The 23,868-nt window shown below is 37.2% G+C and overlaps 1 protein-coding gene across 3 annotated transcripts in view; it reads right to left on the bottom strand.

Annotated features, from left to right (window-relative positions):
• Positions 1-23,868, bottom strand: part of LOC106088805 (nephrin) — a 645,485-nt gene that overhangs the window by 132,220 nt on the left and 489,397 nt on the right. For all 3 annotated transcript variants that reach the window (XM_059368456.1, XM_059368454.1, XM_059368455.1), the window contains one exon: positions 7,062-7,173. In XM_059368456.1, the coding sequence (XP_059224439.1) occupies positions 7,062-7,173 (112 nt within the window). The remainder of the gene's footprint in view (positions 1-7,061; positions 7,174-23,868) is intronic.

Raw genomic sequence — 23,868 nt, 5'->3', positions numbered from 1 at the left:
CTTATTTGAGCCTCCTAATGCAATAGTCCGAAAATACGTACTATTTGGGTGGTGTTGTGGGGGTGGGGTGGCCCCATAGACACTTTTCTCGAATATTGATACCAAATTAGTGCTTTACTTCCAAAGACCTTTCATTTGAGCCCCATATTGCTACGATCGTAGGGGATGTTTTTGGTGAGAGGTGGCCCCCCAAATACTTAGTCCCATATTTGGATATCAAATTCGTATGCTACATTCAAATACATTTTATTTAAACCCGATATACCCATGGTTAGTAAATACGTCCTGTTTGGGGAATGTTTTGGGGAAGGGGTGGACCCCCAGAAACCTGGTCCACATTTGGATATCACATTCGTATTCTACTCGCAAATACCTTTCATTTGAGTCCCATATTGCCATGGTCGGTAAATATGTCCAATTTAGGGGTGTTTTGGTGGTTGGGGTGGTCACCCGAGCACTTGGTCCGACAATTGGATATTAAGTACGTTTTCTTATCCTTAATACCTTTCATTTGAGTCTCATATTGTCGTGGTTGGGCTAAATATATGTTTGGTTAGTTTTAGGGTGGGGCGGCCCCATTGGTACCCCATCCCAAATTTGGATACCAAATTTTTATTTTTAAGGTACTATATGAGAGCACACAAAATTTCGCTTAAATCGCCCACCCATCTCCGAGATCTGGCTTTTCTGAAAATTAGGGTAAGGGGGAGGGTCTGCCCCCCTTCAGATATCAAAAAATGTAGTACCATATTTTCACCACGAGGTGATTATGCACCATCTGTGAAAATTTCAAGAAAATCGGTTTAGCAGTTTCAGAGTCTATAAGGAACACACAAACAAACAAACCTTGAAACAAACACAAATTGATTTTTATATATAAGATTCTTCAGATTTGACTTCAAAAGGAGCGCAATTCCTTGAATCTGAAAAAAATACCAGTACGTGAAAATAACACATTCGAACATAACACATAGACAGACATTGAACCCTTTTAGAACGAAATTGGAAAAAAAGTAGATAACGGTATTTTTATACCCTACACCATAGGTTGGGGTATACTAATTTCGTCATTCTGTTTGTAACTACTCGAAATATTCGTCTGAGACCCCATAATGTATATATATTCTTAATCGTCTTGACATTGTATGTCGATCTAGCCATGTCCGTCCGTCTGTCTGTCGAAAGCACGCTAACTTCCGAAGGAGTAAAGCTAGCCGCTTGAAATTTTGCACAAATACTGCTTATTAGTGTAGGTCGGTTGGTGTTGTAAATGGGCGACATCGGTCCATGTTTTGATATAGCTGCCATATAAACCGATCTTGGGTCTTGACTTCTTGAGCCTCTAGAGAGCGCAATTCTTATCCGATTGGAATCAAATTTTGTAGGACGTGTTTTGCTATGATATCCAACAACTGTGTCAAGTATGGTTCAAATCGGTCCATAACCTAATATAGCTGCCACATAAACCGATCTTGGGTCTTGACTTCTTGAGCCTCTAGAGTGGTCAATTCCTATCCGATTTGGTTGAAATTTTGCACGACGTGTTTTGTTATGATATCCAACAACTGTGCTAAGAATGGTTCGAATCGGTTCATAACCTGCTATAGATCTCATATAAATCAATCTTGGGTCATTACTTCTTGACCATCTAGAGTACGCAATTCGTATCTGATTTGAATGAATTTTAGCACGAAGTATTTTGTTATGATATCCAACAACTGTGCCAAGTATGGTTCAAATCGGTCCATAACCTGATATAGCTGTCATTTAAATAGATCTGGGGATTTGACTTCTTTAGCTTCTAGAGGGCGCAATTCATATCCGATTTGGTTGAAATTTTGCATGACGTATTTTATTCTAACTTTCAACAACTATGTCAAATAAGGATCAAATCGGTTCATAATCTGATATAGCTGCCATATAAACCGATCTGGGATATTGACTTCTTAAGCCTCTAGAGGTCGCAATTATTATCCGATTTGCCTGAAATTATGTACGACGGATCCTCTCATGACCATCAACATACGTGTTTATTATGGTCTGATTCTGTCTATAGCTCGATACAGCTCCCATATAAATCGATCTCTCTATTTTACTTCTTGAGTCCCCAAAGGGTGCAATTCTTATTCGAATTGGCTGACATTTTACACAGGTCTCCAACATATAATTTAATTGTGGTCCAAACCGGACCATATCTTGATATCGCTCTAATAGCAGAGCAAATCTTTTCTTATATCCTTTTTTTGCCTAAGAAAAGATGCTGAGAAAAGAACTCGACAAATGCCGTGGTGGAGGGTATATAAGATTCGTCCTGGCCGAACTTAGCACGCTTTTGCTTGTTTTTTCTCAGACAGATAATATTTTCTGCCTTTTTTCAGGTGGTAAAAGTTGAAACTAATCTAAAAATGACATAATTACTTAAAAAAGTTGTATATTGCATTAAATCTTTTAAATTTAGAATTATATTGCTTTCCACAATTTGATAATTTTTAACGATTAAATAACAGCAGGAAAAATAACTACACACAGAGAAATTAATCTACTGATATCAGCATACACTGTTAGCTGACATTTAATAAAAATTTTACGCTTTTGAATAACTCCATTAAAAATTTTTTAATTATTAAAGATCCATTGAGGCACTTGCATTATATATCAATAAAAAAATTTTCAATTTTAGGCCTTAATAATTTCTTTAAAATCATAAATATATTAGTAGTAGTTATTTTGCCTGCTGCTACTCAAATGCTTTAAAAAATGAGCAAATTGTAGAAAAATTTACATTTAATGCATGTAAAATTGAAAGATAAGAAGGAATATAAACATTTTTGAAATACTTAAACATTTTTGAGCTTATTTAAACTTTGTAAAATTTTGAAAACAGCAGAAAATGTTTGCTGTTTTAGCAACAAATTACTGCTGTCCTATTCTCAGCAGACTTACAGCAAAAATGCTTGCTGCTATTACTAACCAATTACTGTGAGTGTACCAAATATGCTTTAAAATATAAAATATGAGCCTAAAATTTCCAAAACGAATATAAATACAGTAGTAGATTTACCAGCCAATCGTGTAAGTGCCAATTTTTCAAAACGGCCAAAAATAAAAAAAAAGGGAAATTTCTTCCAATTTTCTATACAAATTACGCTGTTAATCGCCTTAGTGCGAATTTTTATTTATTGTGAAATACTCATTTACGTTGAGCTTTTTGTGCGGAATAGAAAACAACTGAGTTTCTTATAATATATTCAAAGAAACATAAAAAAGTAAAGAGGCGTTAACTTCGGCCGGGCTGAACTTTGGATACCCACCACCTTTCGTCATAATCTGGTGAAAAATGCATAATTTATGCCCCTATATCAGCTACATAGAAATATAGTCCGATTTGGACCAAATTCGGCACGGACGTTGAGTGGTCCAATAAGTAAAAGTCATTGTTTAATTTCGTACCACAAAATGTTGGTCTTTTTGTTGGCTATATCCAAATATAGACCGATCTGAACCATATACGACACGGATGTCGAAAAGCCTAATATAAGTCACTGTATCAAATTCCTGCGAAATCGGATTATAAATGCTCCTTTTATGGGGCCAAGAATCTGAATCTGTGCCAAATCTGAATCCATCTGGGCCAAATTTGAGAGGGCTGTCCAAGGGCCTAACACAACTCACTGTCCTATATTTCGGCGACATAGGACAAAAATGTGTCTATTATGAGCCCAACACCTTAAATCGAAAGATCGGTCTACATAGACCGATCTGAGTCAAATTGCAAAAAGATGTCGTAGGGCCTAACACAACTCCCTTTTCCAAATTTTGGCGACATCGGGCAATAAATGTTCCTTGTATGGCCCCAGAAACTTTAACCGAGAGATCGGTCCATATGACGGCTATATCCAAATCTGGACCGATCTGGGTCACATTGTAGAAGGATTTCGAAAGGCCTAACATAAGTCACTGTCCCAAATTTTGGCAAAATCGAAAAATAAATGCGCCTTATATGGGCTTAAGACCTTATATCAAGAGATCGGTCTATATGGCCGCAATATCCAAATCTAGACCGATCAGGGCCAAAGAAGGATACCGAGTAGTCTGTCTGTCTCAAATTTCACCAAAATAGGATAAAAAATTTTGCTTTTATGGGCCCAAGACCTTAAATCGGTGGATCGGTTATATGAGGGCTATATCAAGATATGGTCCAATATAGACTATCTTCGAACTTAACCTGCCTATGGACAAAAGAATCTGTGCAAAGTTTCTGCTCATTATGTCTATTTTTAAAGACTGTAGCATCAACGAAGAGACGGAATATGTATACTTTATAAGGTAGGAAATGAATATTTCGATGTGTTGCAAACGGAATAACAAAATGAATATATCCCCATCTTTCCTTGGTGGGTATTAGCTAATATTAGGAAATTTATTTAATGTCATATAAACTTTTGAATAATGACAGAGAATACATAATTGTTTCAGTGAAAAAGAATCACAGGGTGCATCAGAGAAACTTGGATATTTGATAGGTCAATAAAAATATAGGTATTTCAGTTATTGTTGTAATTCTGTTTGTATTAACGAACACAATATCCAATACCCCCGTTACGTATACACTGATTAAGATTTTTATACCTTCCATCATAGGATGGAGGTATACTAATTTCGTCATTCCTTTCGGAACACCTCGAAATATTCATGGGGTCGTACCCCATAAAGTATATGCATATATTCTTGATCGTCATTACATTTCAAGTCGATCTTGCCATGTCCGTCCTTCCATCCGTTAGTGCTCTAGCTTTTGAAGAAGTTAAGTTGGGCGCTTCACATTTTCCACACATACATTTTATTAGTGTAGGTCGGTTGGGACTGTAAATGAGCCATATCGGTCCATGTTTTGATATAGCTGAAATATAAACGGACCTTGGATCTTGACTTCTTGAACCACCGGAGGGCGCAATTCTTATCCGAATTGGCTGACATTTTACACAGGTCTCCAACATATAATTCAATTGTGGTCCGAACCAGACCATATCTTGATATCGCTCTAATAGCGATATCAAATAGCGATAAGCAAATCTTTTATTTTATCCTTGTTTGCCTAAAAAGAGATACCGGGCAAAGAACCCCACAAATGCGACCATGGTGGAGGTTGTATAAGATTCTGCCCGGATGAACTAAGCACGCTTTCACTTTTTGAAATTCATGTCCACTCTTTGCAGCATGTCAATCCGTATGTTGGTAATGGCGTCACGAATATTGTTTTTGAAGTGTGCTATGGTCCGCGGTCGATCAACATAAAGCAGGGTTTTGATATTTTCCGGAGTTCTGATGGTCCATTGAAGTCCATTTCTGGTTTTATTGTCACTTCTACACTCCCGAAATGAGTCAATCCACAACAGAAACGAATTACGGCCAGAAATGAATCTGCGAGGCGGAATTTCAAAGCGAGCGAAGAAGGAACGTTGCGTAGCAACGAGTAAACGACCGTAAGAAATGAAGCTCTCGACGGCGAAGGCGCGCTGATCCCTTGATCAGAGCAAAATGGCAACTGACTGGAGGTAGAAACAAACTTGGTGAGTTCCCCCTCCAGATGAGCCCCTCTCGACCACCTCCCCGAACAACTCACCGCTCGGGAGTTTTTTTTTTAAATAGGTAAGTTTATCTGACGCACCATGTACAACAATCTAAGGCAGCTATTGCATTGCTGATATTATAATTCTGTTACGCTTGCGAAATTCCATTCTAATTTGAATCTTAACCTTGGGTCTAAGTTGTTAGCAAACAATGCATTCCAGGAACTTACAAGACAATTTGATCAATTTTTGCATCTCTCTGACTTTGGAATTATTTTTCTAAGTGTACAAATTGCAAATGAAAGCAACGCCATCCCTGCTAGCTACAACGGCTGTGACTACTAATGGAATGAAAGAAAAACCAATTTTGCTTATAAACTCAATGGCAATGAACACAATTAAACATTCAATTGAATTGAAAAAATTGCATTAAAGAGGAACTCAAGGCGAGAGGTACACTGCAGCACAGCTCCGTGTGGCAGCTGGCATGGAGGCAGAATGAATGAGAAACACTCTTGAAAGATAAAAAAAAACAAGTCCAATGGCAAAAGCGGCAAATCACCAGCGAACAAGTTAATTAACTCAAATAACATAGTTGGCTCGTAGGCAAAATGTCACAGACTGACTCAACTCTACCTTTCGACATAGATCACTGACGCTATTTTATAACTATGGGGTTGAGCGTGGGCCCATCGCTGTGATAAGAACTATTTTTGAATAATACTCAAGGATGCGCTAAACTAAAAAATCAACACTTCATTGGAACGTTAATCATTTAACACTTCATCCACATGATCACCTCCTTTCAATTACAGGGCGATGCAGATGGTGGCCTCCCTTCTGAATAATTGTGTTTTGTGGCCATAAGTTTAAGTGAATTGTTCGCTTGATTATTGTGTGTCCAATGATAATTTGTAGTCGTCGTTCTTTAAAAGATAGCAAGAGGCATTCATTGGCGTTTCTGTTTTTTTTTCCAGATTTTTGGCTTGCAGACCTTAGCATGCGAGTGGCGGCCAAACAATGGCAAATTTGGGGCAATAAACTACTGTCATAACTCTTGTGACCATAGACCCAAAACAGCCTCAGAATTACACCGCAGCAGTGAACTAAATATCTACATGTACATATGTGCGGCATCAGGCAATTGGGGCCACTGGTTACCAAGCCATCAAGGCGGATTGGCAGAGTAAATGCAGCCTTCCAACACTGGCACAAGCCAATCAAGCAGCTGAAAAGGACCTAAGGATCAGTTAAAAGGCTGACTGACTGAATAGCTGGATTGCCGGACAACAAACATTTAATCCACGATAGCTCCCTCTCAGAAAGAAGAAAACAAACAAGGTAAGAACTTTGTTATATTTGCCCTGTGTAAATCGTTGTTCGCGGATACGGATGGATGGCCACACGGCTATGCATACATATGTATGTATATGCTAGTGTATTAATGTGCATCCTTGTTGCTGTTCACCCTGTTCTACCCCAAATACTTACCCATATTATTAGGATATATCGCTGGCATTGTGCCATCTTGCTGGTAACGAGGCGGCGGCAAATCGGTATTGTCAACTAGATATGTGGAGGCTGCCTTTTTACGCGCCTCATCCTGCAAACAGAAGACAAAGTGAAAGAGAAAAATATTATTTTCAAATATTAGCTGTACATATTTCAAAGGACCACTGAGAAGTTATCTACGGATTAAATTTCCAGACCAAACGATGCACTCGCAAAAATAGTTAATAACTAATAAAAAAAAAACTAAAACTAAATTCAAATTTTTTCACAGAGGGCGCAATATGGTAAGAATCGATCTATAGCTTGATAGGTCCCACATAAACCGATCTCCCGATTTCGCTTCTTGAGCCCCGAATCGGACTATAACTTGTTTTGCCTAAGAAGAGATGCCGGGAAAAAAACTCAACAAATGCGATCCATGGTGGAGGGTATATAAGATTCGGCTCGGCCGCTAAGTTCGGCCGCTTTTTCTTGTTATTATTATTTGCAACAGCTATGGCAGCTGGAAAACTCAATGTTTACAATTACAATACCCATTAATTTCGTTAAAATAGATCAATTTAAAATAATGCAGGTTCACCCATAGGAATAGGCAGAAGCGGAAACGACTAGGCCTCAGTATAGTTAAGGAACGGGAGCAACGCGTATGAAGAAACCGAAGAAGTGAAGCAGGATGCAACGTCAACTCAGTAAAATTGAATCGCCAGGTAACGATTAAGAATTATTGAAGATGATGGTAAAGCGAATTTGGAATTCCTTAGATTAGGTGCTTAGTTAGTTGGCAATAGTACGTTTAACAACACGAATGGAGTCAGATGCGGAGAATAGATGGTTCAATTCGATAACATTTTTGCAAAGGTTATTAAATGGATTACTAGGTTGATAATTATTTTTAAGAATCGGTAAGTTTAGAGGCATAAAGTTCCTTGTTATCCGCGAAGGGACCGAAAAGATAATTCTGTTTGTCAAGTATAGAGCGTTAATTTCCCCATTGATGAGCTTTTGCGTGAAGACGACATATAGCCTATGTTCAAGTGATGGCACGGTCGATAAAGGACCTAGATCACTAACTTTTTTTATATATCCTCCACCATAGGGTGGGGATATAATGGCATCCTCATTCCGTTTGTAACTCATCGAAATAATTATCTGAGACCCAAGAAAGTATATTTCCGTCCGTCTGTTGAAAGCACGAAGGAGTAAGGCTCGATACATAAAATTTTTTACAAATACTTCTTATTAGTTCAGGTTAGTTGGGATTATAAATGGGCCAAATCGGTTCATGTTCTGACATAGCTGTCATATAAACCGAACTTCCGACTTCTTGAGCCTCTAGAAGATGAAATTAAGATAAGCTTTGGCAGACATTTTGCATATAATGTTTTGCTAAGACTTCCGACAGGGCGCAATTACTATTCGATTTGGCTGAAATCATCAAAGAGGTTTTTATTTATGACTTCTAACAGCCATGACAAGAGTGGTCCATATCGATCTATAACCTGACATAGCTTGTATGTATTTGAGAAAGTGAAACAAAAAACATGTCACATGCAGACCATGATAGAGGGTATCGAAGAATCAGCCCGGACACTTTTACTGGTTGTTTTAATCACTCGATTCGTTCGCCAAGTCATTAAAGCAGCTGTTTTCAATAATTCGTATGTCACAAAAACAAAAAAGAAATAGTGGTGTAGACCGTAAATTTCCTCCGAATTAAAGTTTAAGTATGCGATACAGTTCTTACGATACGGCATAAAAAGTAGGTCCCTCATCATTGAGCTTAATCTTTAATCGGAATTCGCTCATTGCTATCAGAGAAATATCGCATTTATTGCAAAATTTGCTATATATGAAGAAGAGTATGTCATATGTTCACGTCTTTTATTGTCTTAAACGATTGAAATGCGAGTATGTTCATAATTATTTATGAAAATGCAAATTTGCCCATGAATATTCCATTAAGGAACAAGGGCATACTTCTCACATATCAATGAGTGCAATTCGATTCAAGTTTAAGCTCAATGATAAGGGACCTCCTTTTTATAGCCGAGCCCGGACGTCGTGCAGCAGTGCGACACATCTTTTGAGGAGAAGTTTTTACATTGCAATGTACCTCACGAATGTCGCCAGTATTAGGAGGGGATAACCACCGCTGAAAAATTTACGATGGTCTCGCCAGGATTTGAACCCAGGCGTTCAGCGTCATAGGCGGACATGCTAACCTCTGCGCAACGATGGCCTTCCAAATACTTATGAAAGGTTCCAAATTTTCACACCACTGTGGTGTAGGATATTACAACTTTGTGGTATTCAGTTAGGATTTGAGCTTATCAGCCTATCCCACTAAGTTTATCGTTTTCATGCTCTTGCTCGCTATCAGACAAACAGCTGATTTGTGTCTCAATAAGAAGAAGAAAAGCGACTAATTTGGTGAGTGACAATGCAAAAGAAGACGTTAGCAATTTGCTTTGTAATCGGATTTTCCCTATGGTTGTATTGGCATCATTTATAAGGAGACAAGTGTCAAATACGCACACTTGCCTTTTGGCTTTCGTGAGCAGAATATGTAAACACATTTGATGAATTTTAGAACATATAAATGGAAAGAAGCTTATTTAAATATAATTACCTTTCATCCTTGAGCCAAGTGAAAAGTAACATGTGACAAATTTATTGAACTTTTGTGAAAAGTTCATTGGACATTTGCTATAAATTTTATAGCTACAGGTTTTTGGTCATTTCGAGAACATTTTCGGTGTCTCGCAAATAACTTCGAGAAGTTTCCTCTTCTTCCTCCGTCCGTCCGTCTGTCGATCGTACGCTCACTGTCGAAGGAGTAAAGCTAGGAACTTGAAATTTTGCATAAATACTTCCCATTAGCTTAGGTCGGTTGAGATTGTACAATAAATGCCATTTATACCGATCTCAAATTATGACTTCATGAGTCTCTAAAGGGCGCAATTCTTATGCGATTGCCTGAAATTTCTCATGAGGTATTTCGTTTTGATTTTCAACAGCTGTGCCAAGAATGGTTCAAAACGGTTCATAACACCTAACAAAGTGTTTTGTTTTGACTTTTAATAGGTGTGCCAAGTATGGTCCTGATAAAGCTGTCATATAAATTGATCTTCAGATTTAACTTCTTGAGCTTCAAGACGCTACGTTTTGCCGCGACTTCCAACAGCCTTGCCAAATAGACTTTTTTGGACGATACTTTATATAGCTCCCATATAAACCAATCCCCCGATTTGACTTCTTGAGCCTCCAGGGGGCTGCAATTTAAAGGTGGTATTTTTTATAGCCTCTAATTGTCATGACAAGTACGATTCATCCATATCTGTTGATGTATCTTTAATATAAGTCTTTGAAAGAACTTGCCCAATACGATCCATAGTGATGGGAATGTAAGAATCGGCCCGGTTTAACTTGACGCGCATTTACTTGTTATACCCTCCACAATAGGATGGGGGTATACTAATTTCGTCATTCTGTTTGTAACTCCTAGAAATATTCCTCTGAGACCGTATAAAGTATATCTAAAGTATCTTTATGTCATTTTAAGTTCATATAGCCATGTCCGTCCGTCCGTCAGTCGAAAACACGTTAACTTTCGATGGAGTAAAGCTAGCCGCTTGAAATTTTGGGATTGTCAATGGGCCATATCGGTCCATGTTTTGAGTCACTAGAGGGAGCAATTCTAATCCGATTTGGCTGAAATTTTGCATGAAATGTTTTGTTATGATTTAAAAAAACTGTGTTAAGTTTGGTCCAAATCGGTCCATATCCTGGAATAGCCGTCATATAAACCAATGTTAGGTCTTGACTTCTTCTGTCTCTACAGGGCGCAATTTTAATCCGATTTGGCTGAAATTTTGCATGAGGTGTTTTGTTATGATTTCCAATAACTGTGTTAAGTTTGGTTGAAATCGGTCTATAACCTGATATAGCTGCCATATAAACCGATCTGGGGTCTTGACTTCTTAGGCGACACGAGAGCGCAATTCTTATCCGATTTGGCTGAAATTTTGTACAACGACTTCTTTCACGACCCTCAACATATGTATACTTATTTCGTCATTTTGTTTGTAACTACTCGAAATATTCGTTAGAGACACCATAAAGTATATATTGGGTTGCCCAAAAAGTAATTGCGGATTTTTTAAAAGAAAGTAAATGCATTTTTAATAAAACTCAGAATGAACTTTAATCAAATATACTTTTTTTACACTTTTTTTCTAAAGCAAGCTAAAAGTAACAGCTGATAACTGACGGAAGAAAGAATGCAATTACAGAGTCACAAGCTGTGAAAAAATTTGTCAACGCCGACTATATGAAAAATCCGCAATTACTTTTTGGGCAACCCAATATATTCTTGATCGTCGTGATATTTTATGTCGATCTAGCCATGTCCGTCCGTCTGTCCGATCGTCCGTCCGTCTGTCTGTCGAAAGCACGCTAACTTTCGAAGGAGTAAATCTAGCCGCTTGAAATTTTGCACAAATACTTCTTTAAAGTGTAGGTCGGTTGGGATTGTAAATGGGCTATATCGGTCCATTTTTGATATAGCTGCCATACAAACCGATCTCGGATCTTGACTTCTTGGGCCGCTAGAGGGCACAATTCCTATCCGATTTTGCACGAGGTGTTTTATTATGACTTTCAATAACTGTGCTGAGTATCGTTGAAATCGGTCCATAACCTGATATAGCTGTCATATAAACCTATCTGGGGTCTTGACTTCATGAGCGTCTAGAGTGCGCAATTCTTATCAGATTTGGCTGAAATTTCGCACGACGTGTTTTGTTATGACTTCCAACAACTGTGTTAAGAATAATTCAAATCCGGCCATAACCTGATATAGCTGTCATATAAACCGATCTGGGATCTTGACTTCTTGAGCCAATTCTCGATATTGTTCCAATAACATAGCAATTCTTTTCTAATATCCTCTGTTTGCTAAAAAAAAATACCTTGGCAAGAGCTAGACCAATGCGATCTATCGTAGAGGGTATATAAGATTCAGCCCGGCCGAACTTAGCACGTTTTTACTTGTTTTTTATTTTACTCCGTCGTGACTAGTTTGGCAAATCTGTACATGAATGAAACTATTTATGATTTTTTGAACGAAAATAGATATACTTTACACAACTGGTACAGTGTAATTTTTTTTACAATGCAAATTAAACTTATGATAATTCGGAATAAATATCGTTAGAAATGGTGACTCAGAAATAATAGAGAATTGTTGATTGCGAGTGTTAAAAAACAAAAAAAAAAAACTCAACTCGAAAGAGAAATTAACACATCATTAGACAAATTATCTTCGCCCTAACGGCCAAATAAAATTAGAAATTAAAATGGATTTTGTTTTCTCTTTTTTTTTTGTTCAGTGTATGACTTATGGTATGATATCATACTAAAACTTGTACGACCAACATTGGCTAAGGGCAATGGAAAATCATTTCACAAATATGAACGTTCATTGGGAGAGCACACTATCCTATGGATAGTTATGCAATGAGAACTCTTAAGCGCCTTAAGTTCACTCCTCCAATATTTACTTTCTAGTCATTGATAAATCTTAATTATTTCAACAGTTCTTGCTGTTGTTGTTGCTGCTGCTGCTGCTGTTGCTATGTTTATGGCAATAGTTTTTGTCTTGACTGCGTCGTTTTTTGTGTGGTCTTATTTATAAGAAATGATTAATTATAAGCTGTTGTTGGGCTCTTCACCGAGCTCTGCTTCGGTCGCCATTCCCCATTTTGGGCTTATGTCCGACTTTGTTCTTTTCATAGAGTTTTGATGAATTTTGTGTCCTGATTGACCCCAACCCAGGCAAAGAGTATTATCCGTTCGTTTGCTTTTATTTTGTGGGTTTTCTTCCAAAACCCATTCACTCGATGGATGGATGAATGAATGGTTAGATGGATGGATGATGTGCTTTTATTTCTTCTTAGTTTTCAAGCATATTTGCCTTGACGTTGTTATTTGGCCCTCTTCAATTTTTCCAGTTTTTCTTTCCACTCTCAGTTATTATTCATAATCATTTTTGTCATTATGTTTTCTGGACACCGCAGAGGATGGCTGTTACAGTTTGTGTTTCTTTGGCGCTTGATGCTTTGGAAGCATAATACACTTGTCAAAACTTAGAATTTTGCTCCACTCGACGGCATCCACGCCCAGCTCAAGAAGTGAGCGTGCATAACAGGGAACAAACTTCGGAGACATGCACAAAGTCAAAATGTCAATATGTAGGGTTTAGTGTTTTGTGCCGGGTTTTTATTGAACGCTGTTCACTGGCTGCAAATATTGAAGAATGCAGCTGGACACAGTCCAATGAGCGAATAGCAACACATATATATACATACACACATACACACACAGACTATGAAATTGTTTGTGTTTGCTTTTTGGAGCCATCGGAAAATTTTAATTATTTTTCCGCAAAGGGAAAAACTGAAAGTCCGTCTGGTTTTGTTCTTTTCTCCCGTTTTCTCTCTCCCCCCACCTCTCCTGGTGCTATTATTTAAATAAGTTGAGGAAGCCCGAAAAACTATGGCCCAGAGATAAAAAGCCTTGTGAACAATGCAATGTGGTCACTAAAGAGCTGCAATTGAGGATAATTTTTCTTTTATTTTTTGCTTGCGCTGAGCGAATTCAAAGAAGTGGGTGTATTAAAATAATTTAAATGCAAATAGGGGTTTTTTAACTTTTTGTTTTTATGAAGGCCTTTCGTAATGCCATTTCCGGACTCTTTTACGTATTTAATGTTGTTGTTCTTTCTGTCGTCAAGCTTTTGAACAATTGAAACGGACTCTTCATATGGATTATATAACATTTGCCTTTGATTTAAATGGCGTTGATTGACAAAATTGAAAGCATACCAGTTTTCGTCGCCAAAATACCAAATGTTAGTTGTCCAATAACTGATTGAAATAAGTGCAAGCAATTGAAACTAACAAAACAGAAATAATGAGAAAAATTTCCTATCTAGCTTCGAATCCTCACCAGGGGAGCGGCCTATGCAGGGGCTATATTAAAATATGGATTCCCGATTAGGATCCTAGGTCAAATAAATAGGGGTTTTATGTGCCCGAGTTCTTGAATAAGGAAATTGGTATATATGCAGCTATATTCAAGTAAAGGCTGACTTAGATCATTGCAAATTTTGCCCATGAGCATTGCACTAAGGAACAGGGGCAAACTTCTCACCTTTCAATGAGTGTAGTCCGATTCAAGTTTAAGCTCAATGATAAGGGGCCTCCTTTTCATAGCCGAGTCCGAACGGCGTGCCGCAGTGCGACACCTCTTTGGGGAAAAGTTTTACATGGCATATTACCTCACAAATGTTTCCAGCATTAGGAATGGAAGACCACCGCTGAAAATTTTTTCTGACGGTCTCGCCAGGATTCGAACTCAGGCGTTCATTGTCATAGGCGGACATGCTAACCTCTGCGCTACGGTGGCCATCGACTTAGATCATACTCGGCACAAATCTCTAGAGGCTCCAGACCTTAAATCGAGAGATCGCAAAATATGGCAGCTTTATCCAATTATGGTTCTATCTGGACCATACACGGCACAGATATCGACGGGTATCGGTAGCATTATAAAGATTTATGGTGCCATACAACAATAATCGTTGAGATTCTCAGTCATATATAAGACAATCACACTATTACGCTTGAACACCATTACAAATAACTTTCTTTTTAAATCGACTCAAAAGCAAATGCTTTTGGTTGCTTCCAAACAAATTAATGTAACTGTCATATTTAGTTTGACAGATATACCAGAGTGGACTTGGTAATACTGCGTGTCAGCTAGCCTGTATATTAAATTTATTGCTTTGAAACTTTAATAAACAACTATTTATCAATCAATTGCGCTTTGGTGTTTATATTTCAAAGCAGATGGATGCGACAGTTCCAAATAGATCGCCGTTCTGGAATGGGTTCTTTTTATCTCTACAACAGAAAGATGGAGTTTTTTTACTGCATATGTCCCCTAAACACATGCAATCATTTTTTTTGCACCAAGCAATATTTGTAGCCTCCGCAGCAAAATTACAAAAATACTGATTTTGAAATTATCTTAAGTCGAAATGGTTACTTTAGCGATATTTTTTCTAGTTGGGCAAAAATTATTTTTGGTTTTTTAAAAACACTTTTATCCGCAAACTTGAAAAAGAATTATTAAGATATATTTACTCTTTTTATACCCTCCACCATAAGATGGGGGGTATACTAATTTCGTCATTCTGTTTGTAACTACTCGAAATATTCGTCTGAGACCCCATAAAGTATATATATTCTTGATCGTCGTGACATTTTATGTCGATCTAGCCATGTCCGTCCGTCTGTCCGTCCGTCCGTCCGTCCGTCCGTCCGTCTGTCTGTCGAAAGCACGCTAACTTCCGAAGGAGTAAAGCTAGCCGCTTGAAATTTTGCACAAATACTTCTTATTAGTGTAGGTCGGTTGGTATTGTAAATGGGCCATATCGGTCCATATTTTGATATAGCTGCCATATAAACCGATCTTGGGTCTTGACTTCTTGAGCCTCTAAAGTGCGCAATTCTTAACCGATTGGAATGAAATTTTGCACGACGTGTTTTGCTATGATATCCAACAACTGTGCTAAGTATTGTTCAAATCGGTCTATAACCTGATATAGCTGCCATATAAACCGATCTTGGGTCTTGAGATCTTGGGCCTCTAGAGTGCGTAATTCTTATCCGATTGGGATGAAATTTTGCACGACGTGTTTGGTTATGACATCCAACAACTGTGCCAAGTATGGTTTAAATCGGTCCATAACCTGATATAGCTACCATATAAACCGATCTTGGGTCTTGACTTCTTGACCCTCTAGAGGGCGCAATTCTTATCCGATTGGAATTAAATTTCGCACGACATGTTTTGTTATGATACCCAACAACTGTGCCAAGTATGGTTCAAATCGGTCCATAACCTGATATAGCTACGATATAAACCGATCTTGGGTCTTGACTTCTTGACCCTCTAGAGGGCACAATTCTTATCCGATTTGAATTAATTTTTGCACGAAGTATTTCGTTATGATATCCAACAACTGTGCCAAGTATGGTTCAAATCGGTTCATAACCTGATATAGCTGTCATATAAACAGATCTGGGGATTTGATTTCTTGAGCTTCTAGAGGGCGCAATTCCTTTCCGATTTGGCTGAAATTTTGCATGACGTATTTTATTTTTACTTTCAACAACTGTGTCAAATAAGGTTCAAATCGGTTCATAACCTGATATAGCTGCCATATAAACCGATCTGGGATCTTGAGTTCTTGGCCCCTAGAGGTCGCAATTATTATCCGATATGCCTGAAATTTTGTACGATGGATCCTCTCATGACCATCAACAAACGTTGTTTATTATGGTCTGAATCGGTCTATAGCCCGATACAGATCCCATATAAATCGTTCTCTCTATTTTACTTCGTGAGCCCCAATGGGCGCAATTCTTATACGAATTGGCTGAAATTTTACACAGGTCTCCAACATATAATTTAATTGTGGTCCGAACCGGACCATATCTTGATATCGTTTTAATAGCAGAGCAACTCGTTTCTTATATCCTTTTTTGCCTAAGAAGAGATGCCGGGAAAAGAACTCGACAAATGCGATCCATGGTGGAGGGTATATAAGATTCGGCCCGGCCGAACTTAGCACGTTTTTACTTGTTTATACTCTCTACCATGGGATGGGCGAATAGTAATTTCGAAGTTCCATTTGTAACACATCGAAATATTGGCCTGAGACCCAAAAATTAAATATATTCTGGTTTGTCTTGATATTTCAAGTTTTTTTAGCCATGTCCGTCAGTCAGATCGTCTGTCGAAACAACGCTAACTTTCGAAGTATACACCAATACTTCCTACTAGCGTAGGTCAGTTTTGACTGTAAATGGGCCATATCCATCCATGTTTTGATATAGCTTCAATATAAACCGATCTCGGATCTTGACTTCTTGAGCATCTCGAGGGCGCTATTCTTATCCTATTTAGCTGAAATTTTGAATATCCAAGTATCGTTGAATGTTAGGGAATTGACCTTGGAACAAGACAACAGTGAAGGCTTTTAAAGACGTAAAATAGCGTTACAAATAAGAAGTAAGCGTAAAAAAAGAATTGTTCATAACATAATGATTGGACAGTCATTTGTGAAGTAAAATAAGAATCAATCATTGATCAAAATTTGAAGATAGCATTTTTACACCCTACACCACTACTGTGGTACAGGCTCTGAATCACTGTTTGATTCGATTTAGCTATGTCCGTCTGTCTGTTCGTCCATCTCCATGTTAATTTGTGTACAAAGTACAGGTCGCTGTTTTCATCCGATCGTCTTAAAATTTGATACAGGCATGTTTTTCGGTCTGGAGACGAAGCCTTTTTAAATTGGAAAATTTCGGTTCAGATCTGGATATAGCTCCCATATATATGTTCGTCCGATTTTCAGCAATATTGCAATAAAATTGTCTTTTGTTAACCGGTTTTCTCGAAATTTGGCAGGAAATATTTTCTCTTGACTCTCAATATTACTTGTGAATTTCATGTAAATCGGTTGAGATTTAGATATAGCTCTCATATATATATATGGCGCGATTCTTTTATTTATTGATCAATTTTGCCAAAATTTTGCAAAACTCGACGACTGCCACTGTATCTGAGGAGTTTGCTCGAAATCGGTTCAGATTTAGATATAGCTCACATATATATATATATATATATATATATATATATATATATATATATATATATATATATATATATATATATATATATATATATATATATATATATACAGGGTGGCTGATGAAAGCCGCTACCAAAAAAAAATGTAATAACTTTTTTTCTATTTAATAATAATAATTTAATAATTAATTTAATTAATTAATTAATTAATTTAATTAATAATAATTTAATAATTAATTTAATAATTTAATTTAACATGAATAAAAGAAAAATGTATTCCATACACCGAAAAAAAAATGTAGCAATATTCATCATTGTAGCAATATTCATCAGCCACCCTGTATATATATATATATGTTCGTCTGATTTTGAGAAATATTGCAAAAAAGTAATCATTTGTTATGCGATTCTGTCGAAATTTGCAGGAAGAATTTTCTTATGACTCTAAACATTACTGGTGAATTTCATAGAAATCGGCCCAGATTTAGGTATAACTGTCATACATATACATATCTAAAAAATATATATATCTCCCGATTTTCACTTTAAGAGCCACTGCAAGCGCATTTATTGACTAATCTTGCCAAAATTTTGCACAACGCTTTCCTTGACGACTACCACATTATCTGAGAAGTTTGCTCGGAATCGGTTCAGAATTAGATATAGCTCCCATATATACGTTCGTCAGATTTTGGGTAATTTGTCATATTGTTGTCATTTGTTAAACGTAGTTTTTACAGTTTGAACATATTTGCTCGCCGAGGTCCATCAAAATTGGTTCAGAATTGGATATAGGTCCCACATTGTACTTATAAGGTAGGTGTAGAGTATTATACGGTCGGCCGATTTTCGACCGATGAATGGGAGAATTGTAAGATTGGGATCCATTCTTAGTGTCAATCTTAAGACAGACGACCACGACGATGGTGGAAGTATTGTCATAATTTTTATTGGCTTGTATTATTGGCTGCTACTGACATCAGGGACAAAAATATGAAAAAGTCTCCGCCCTTCTTGCAAATTTAGATCCGATCTCAAGTACTCGTAGTGAGAAATTAAGCATCAACGGCTAAGATACATTTAACTGGCTCTATAAAATCTGCAAGTGTAGCTGCGGAAGGTATCAGATGAATGGTGGTTTTGATGTCAAAGAATAAGAAGAAGAAATGAACTAATAACAGATATGGATACAATTTGTCATTGTTACTAAACAAAAATTAGTTTCGACTGGTATGGGACGGTTTCTTGATGAATGCCACAATGTAAATACTGCTTGCAGCATCTATCACACCATCGAAGAGAACGCCTCTGCTATCACTCCTTCAATGCGAGCCAGCATGTATTCAGCAACATCCACTACTTTAAGCTGCCTGTGTGATGGGTCCTACTTACTACTCAGACTATGCCCAATGACAAAAAGGCAATGGGACTGTGGAGGTGAAGATTGAAAATCATTAAAATGATGTAATCAACTATCCACTGCTCAGTCAAAAGCCGCTCATAAACATTTAAAAAGCGCCTGCCAAATAAAAGCAACAGAGCAAGAGGAGCAAAGGATTTGATGTTGTTATCCTCCCGTCATCATTGGTAATGAACTCTATTTGCCATGAAATTTACTAAGCAGTCAGTCACAAAAACGCACAGACAACCAGGAAGACGGAGGAACAAATAGCCTCCAAATCTAAGATATTCGACTGGTGATTTGATTTGGTTTTGTCGAGAAATGGCAAAAACGAAACCCAAACGGAAGAACGCAACAAACCAAAGTCAGACAACAGCCTCAACAACAAAGCGAACCAACTAAAACAAATGAACATTTCAACGTCACTGGCAATTAATCACACGCTACCGCTTATCCAGCATGATTTAGAACTAACAAATCGTTTCGAATTATTATAATAATTTATTATTTTAATCTGCCAAGTTGCGTCTGTGTGTCCCTGTACACATACACACTGACATGGAACTGAACTATCTTTTAGATTTTAATGTTTATGATTGTGTGTGTTTGTGTGCTTACATTTTATCCAACAGATAGCGATAACATCTCCAATGCGGACTGACAATGCTCAGTATGATACTTGAAAAGTTCTTGCAGAGTCCTTTGCGTTATCGAAGTGAAATATTTTTGCATTATTTACTCTTTATGAGCATTGCCAATCAATCTCTATGTAAATTTTCACTGCCGGCTAAAGTGTTCAGCGATAAGGGCGTGGCACCTATCAAGCTCAATTAACGCAACTCTCTTCTTCTTCTTTGCATCAGCTACTTAAGTAACTACTCCGAGAAGAAGGCAACGCCGTCAATAGGAGAGGCATAATAATTAATCGGTAAACAAAAACATTTCTCAACTTTTAAATGCCAGTTGTCTCTCAACATACAAACAGAAACTGTGAGCTGTAATAAGTATTGCTAGTACAAAATGTAATTAAAACAAGTAAAAAACATGGATGTTTATCTCATGGATGACTTTTATAAGGTCTACGAATTCAATCATCCGTTTATATAGCATGATCCAAGCTGGTACATATTTGGCATGGAACAAGAGAACAACAGTCTGTATGGAAGCTTTATCCAAATATAGTCCGATTTGGTCTAAATTAGACGAAGATACTGCTCAAAAGTTCAACAATATCAAAAAATAAGCCTTTTATGAGCTCAAAACTTTAAATTAGGATATCGGTCTATATTGTTGCTATATATAAATATAATTCAATCTATACCATAGTCAGCACGAAGTTAGAGATCGGAATATAAGTTCGAAATACAAACTTGACCCTGATTACGGCAATACGGAAGGAGTCTAATGGGTCGATAATGGTTTGGAACCCAACTTCAGTTGAGCTGCCAACGGGCAAATTTGTTATAAAAATTTCCATTTATGTATTGAATTGCATAATTTTGTACAATTTATTTGCTAGCTGAATATTCAAAACACTGATATTGAAAGAAACTGAATAAAATTTTCAACTTTTTTACAATAATATTTATTTTATGATATTATCTTTTGGAAACGCAACCATAGTTGAGTTGCCATCCTTAATCGGCCCATAAACTTTTACCAGAAATATAAGGTACCGAAAACCCATTGGTCTCTCTTGTATGTAAGTGTGAATTCTAGGCCAGACATTGCGGCAAGTGTACACAGAAAACAGATTCATTGCATCAACCAATTTTTTTGCCAACTAAATGGTGATAGTTCTTCATACCACGAAGGTTAATAAAGAGTTCGGTAGCGACAACCCATGTTGAAATTGAGGTTATTGCCCTATATATGTTATTGGCACCAAAAATAGTACTGTATGAAATAAATTAAAAGACCAGACTTTTGACCATTTTTATACCCTCCACCATAGGATAGCGGTATACTAATTTCGTCATTCTGCTTGTAATACCTCGAAATATGCGTCTGAGACCCCATAAAGTATATATATTCTTGATTTTCATGTCATTTTAAGTCGATCTAGCCATGTCCGTCCGTCCGTCTGTCTGTCGAAAGCACGCTAGCTTTCGAAGGAGTAAAGCTAGCCGCTTGAAATTTTGCACAAATACTTCTTATTAGTGTAGGTCGGTTAGGATTGTAAATGGGCCAAATCGGTCCATGTTTTGGTATAGCTGCCATATAAGCCGATCTTGGGTCTTGACTTCTTGAGCAAATAGAGCGCGCAATTCTCATCCGATTTGGCTGAAATTTGCATGAGGTGTTTTGTTATGACATCCAATAACTGTGATAAGTATGGTTAAAATCGTTTCATAACCTGATATAGCTGCTATATAAACCGATCTGGGATCTTGACTTCTTGAGCCTCTAGAGGGCGCAATTATCATCCGATTTGGCAGAAATTTTGTACAACGGCTTCTCTTATGACCTTCAATATACGCGTCCAATATGGTCTGAACCGATCAGTAGCTTGATGCAGCTCCCATATAAACCTATCTCCCGATTTTGCTTCTTGAGCCCCTACAAGGTGCAATTCTTATCCGAATGAACTGAAATATTACACAATGACTTCTACAATGTTCAGCATTCATTTATGGTCCGAATAGGACTATTACTTGATATAGCTCCAATAGCAAAACAGTTCTTATTCAATATTCTTTGTTTGCCATCGACAAATGCGATATATGGTGGAGGGTATATAAGATTCGGGCCGGTCGAACTTAGCACGCCCTTACTTGTTTTATTTATAGTTCTTTATTTGAAGAATCCCAATATGTAAATATGCAAGAAGGTGATAGCTTTTCTACAATAAACAACGAAATATCCAAATGGGAAACGCAAATTGCTTTCACACGTCTTGGAGCTATTATAACAAAATGGACTACGCCAACATGATGAAATAGCTGCATCACTGTCAATAACCAAGAGATGAACTATGCAGGCTTATCCAATAAACTCAGTGAGCTCCTCGTAAATAAGAAGTGCGCGAATTGAAATACAGACTTCTAAAACTTTTACGTATTACAATAATATGAGTCCATATGGGATATTTACAATAGATTGATTATGAACATCTTCATTTTATATTTTCAATAGTATCGCAAGTTAACTACTGAACTAAGACAATGACTGATATTTGCTGCTTACAATTAAATATTATTTACAATTATCATAAATGATTTCTCTGGTTGTGTATCGATACGGCACAACAAATGCCGATCGGATCGGGTTCACAGGGTTCACAGCTTTATCTGAGACATGCAAACAGGCATTGTGGGTAAGAGAATTATTAAATGATATGACGTTGAGGCAAAGTAAACCAACCATCATCTATGTAGATAGCCAAAATTGTTTTGCGGATGATAAAGAACGAGAAGCCTAGCAATAGAAGAGAGCACATTTACACTAAAATCTACCTTGTTAAAGATCATACAAAATCAAATCGTATGTACATACTGCCCCGCGAAGGATATAGTAGACTATATGTTTACCAAGCCTCTGACAGCATTCAAAATAAGAAAATTCAGAGAGCAATCTTGAAAACAAATTGGGGAAGGGTTTAGAATTCAACTTTACTACATAAGTTTATAGACAATCATTTCTAACAATGGTTCTTTGAATTCATGATTTTGATTTTTTTAAAGAAAGTATTCATTCATTCTCTTTTGATATACCGTTAAAGATAGTCTTATATAAATTGCTTTACAAGAGTTCTCTAATATATATTTGGTTGGACGAGGTTTGACAAATAAAGTTGTTCTCCAATGAACACGAGGAAAATGCGTAAACTGCATACTAAAGACGACACATTTTAACACACAAAATTATCGTTTAAAACAACAGTTTAACAAACTTTTATGTATCTCTTTTTTTGAATTGCATACCAGTAGGAGCAATACACTTTTATTTCATTATAATACACCATAAACTTATTTTTATACCCTCCACCATAGGATGGGGGTATACCAATTTCGTATTCTATTTGTAACTAAATTTTGCACAAATACTTTTTATTAGTGTAGGTCGGTTGGTATTGTAAATGGGCCATATCGGTCCATGTTTTGATATAGCTTGATACAGAAACCGATCTTGGGTCTTGACTTCTTGAGCCTCCAGAGGGCAAAATGTGTTTCGTTATGATATCCAACAACAATGCCAAGTTTGGTTCAAATCGGTCAATAACCCGATATAGCTGCCATGTAAATCGATCTTGGGTCTTGACTTCTTGAGCCTCTAAAGGGCGCAATTCTTTCCGATTGGAGTGAAATTTTGCACAACGTGTTTTGTTATAATATTCAACAACCGTGCCAAGTTTGGTTCAAATCGGTGCATAACCTGTTATAGCTGCCATATAAACTGATCTAGGGTCTTGACTTCTTGAGCCTCTAGAGGTCGCAATTATTATCCGATTTGCCTGAAATTGTACGACGGATCCTCTCATGACCATCAACATACGTATTTATTATGGTCTGAATCGGTCTATTGCTTGATACAGCTCCCATGTAAATCGATCTCTCTATTTTACTATTTGAGCCCCTAAAGAGGGCAATTCTTATTTGGATTGGCTGACATTTTACACAGGTTTCCAACATATAATATAATTGTGGTCCGAACCGG

Source organism: Stomoxys calcitrans, chromosome 5 (genome assembly GCF_963082655.1).
Source record: "Stomoxys calcitrans chromosome 5, idStoCalc2.1, whole genome shotgun sequence".
In the NCBI taxonomy this organism is placed as follows: domain Eukaryota; kingdom Metazoa; phylum Arthropoda; class Insecta; order Diptera; family Muscidae; genus Stomoxys; species Stomoxys calcitrans.
The sequence above is the reverse complement of the archived record's forward strand: the minus strand, read 5'-3'. Positions and strand labels throughout refer to the sequence as shown.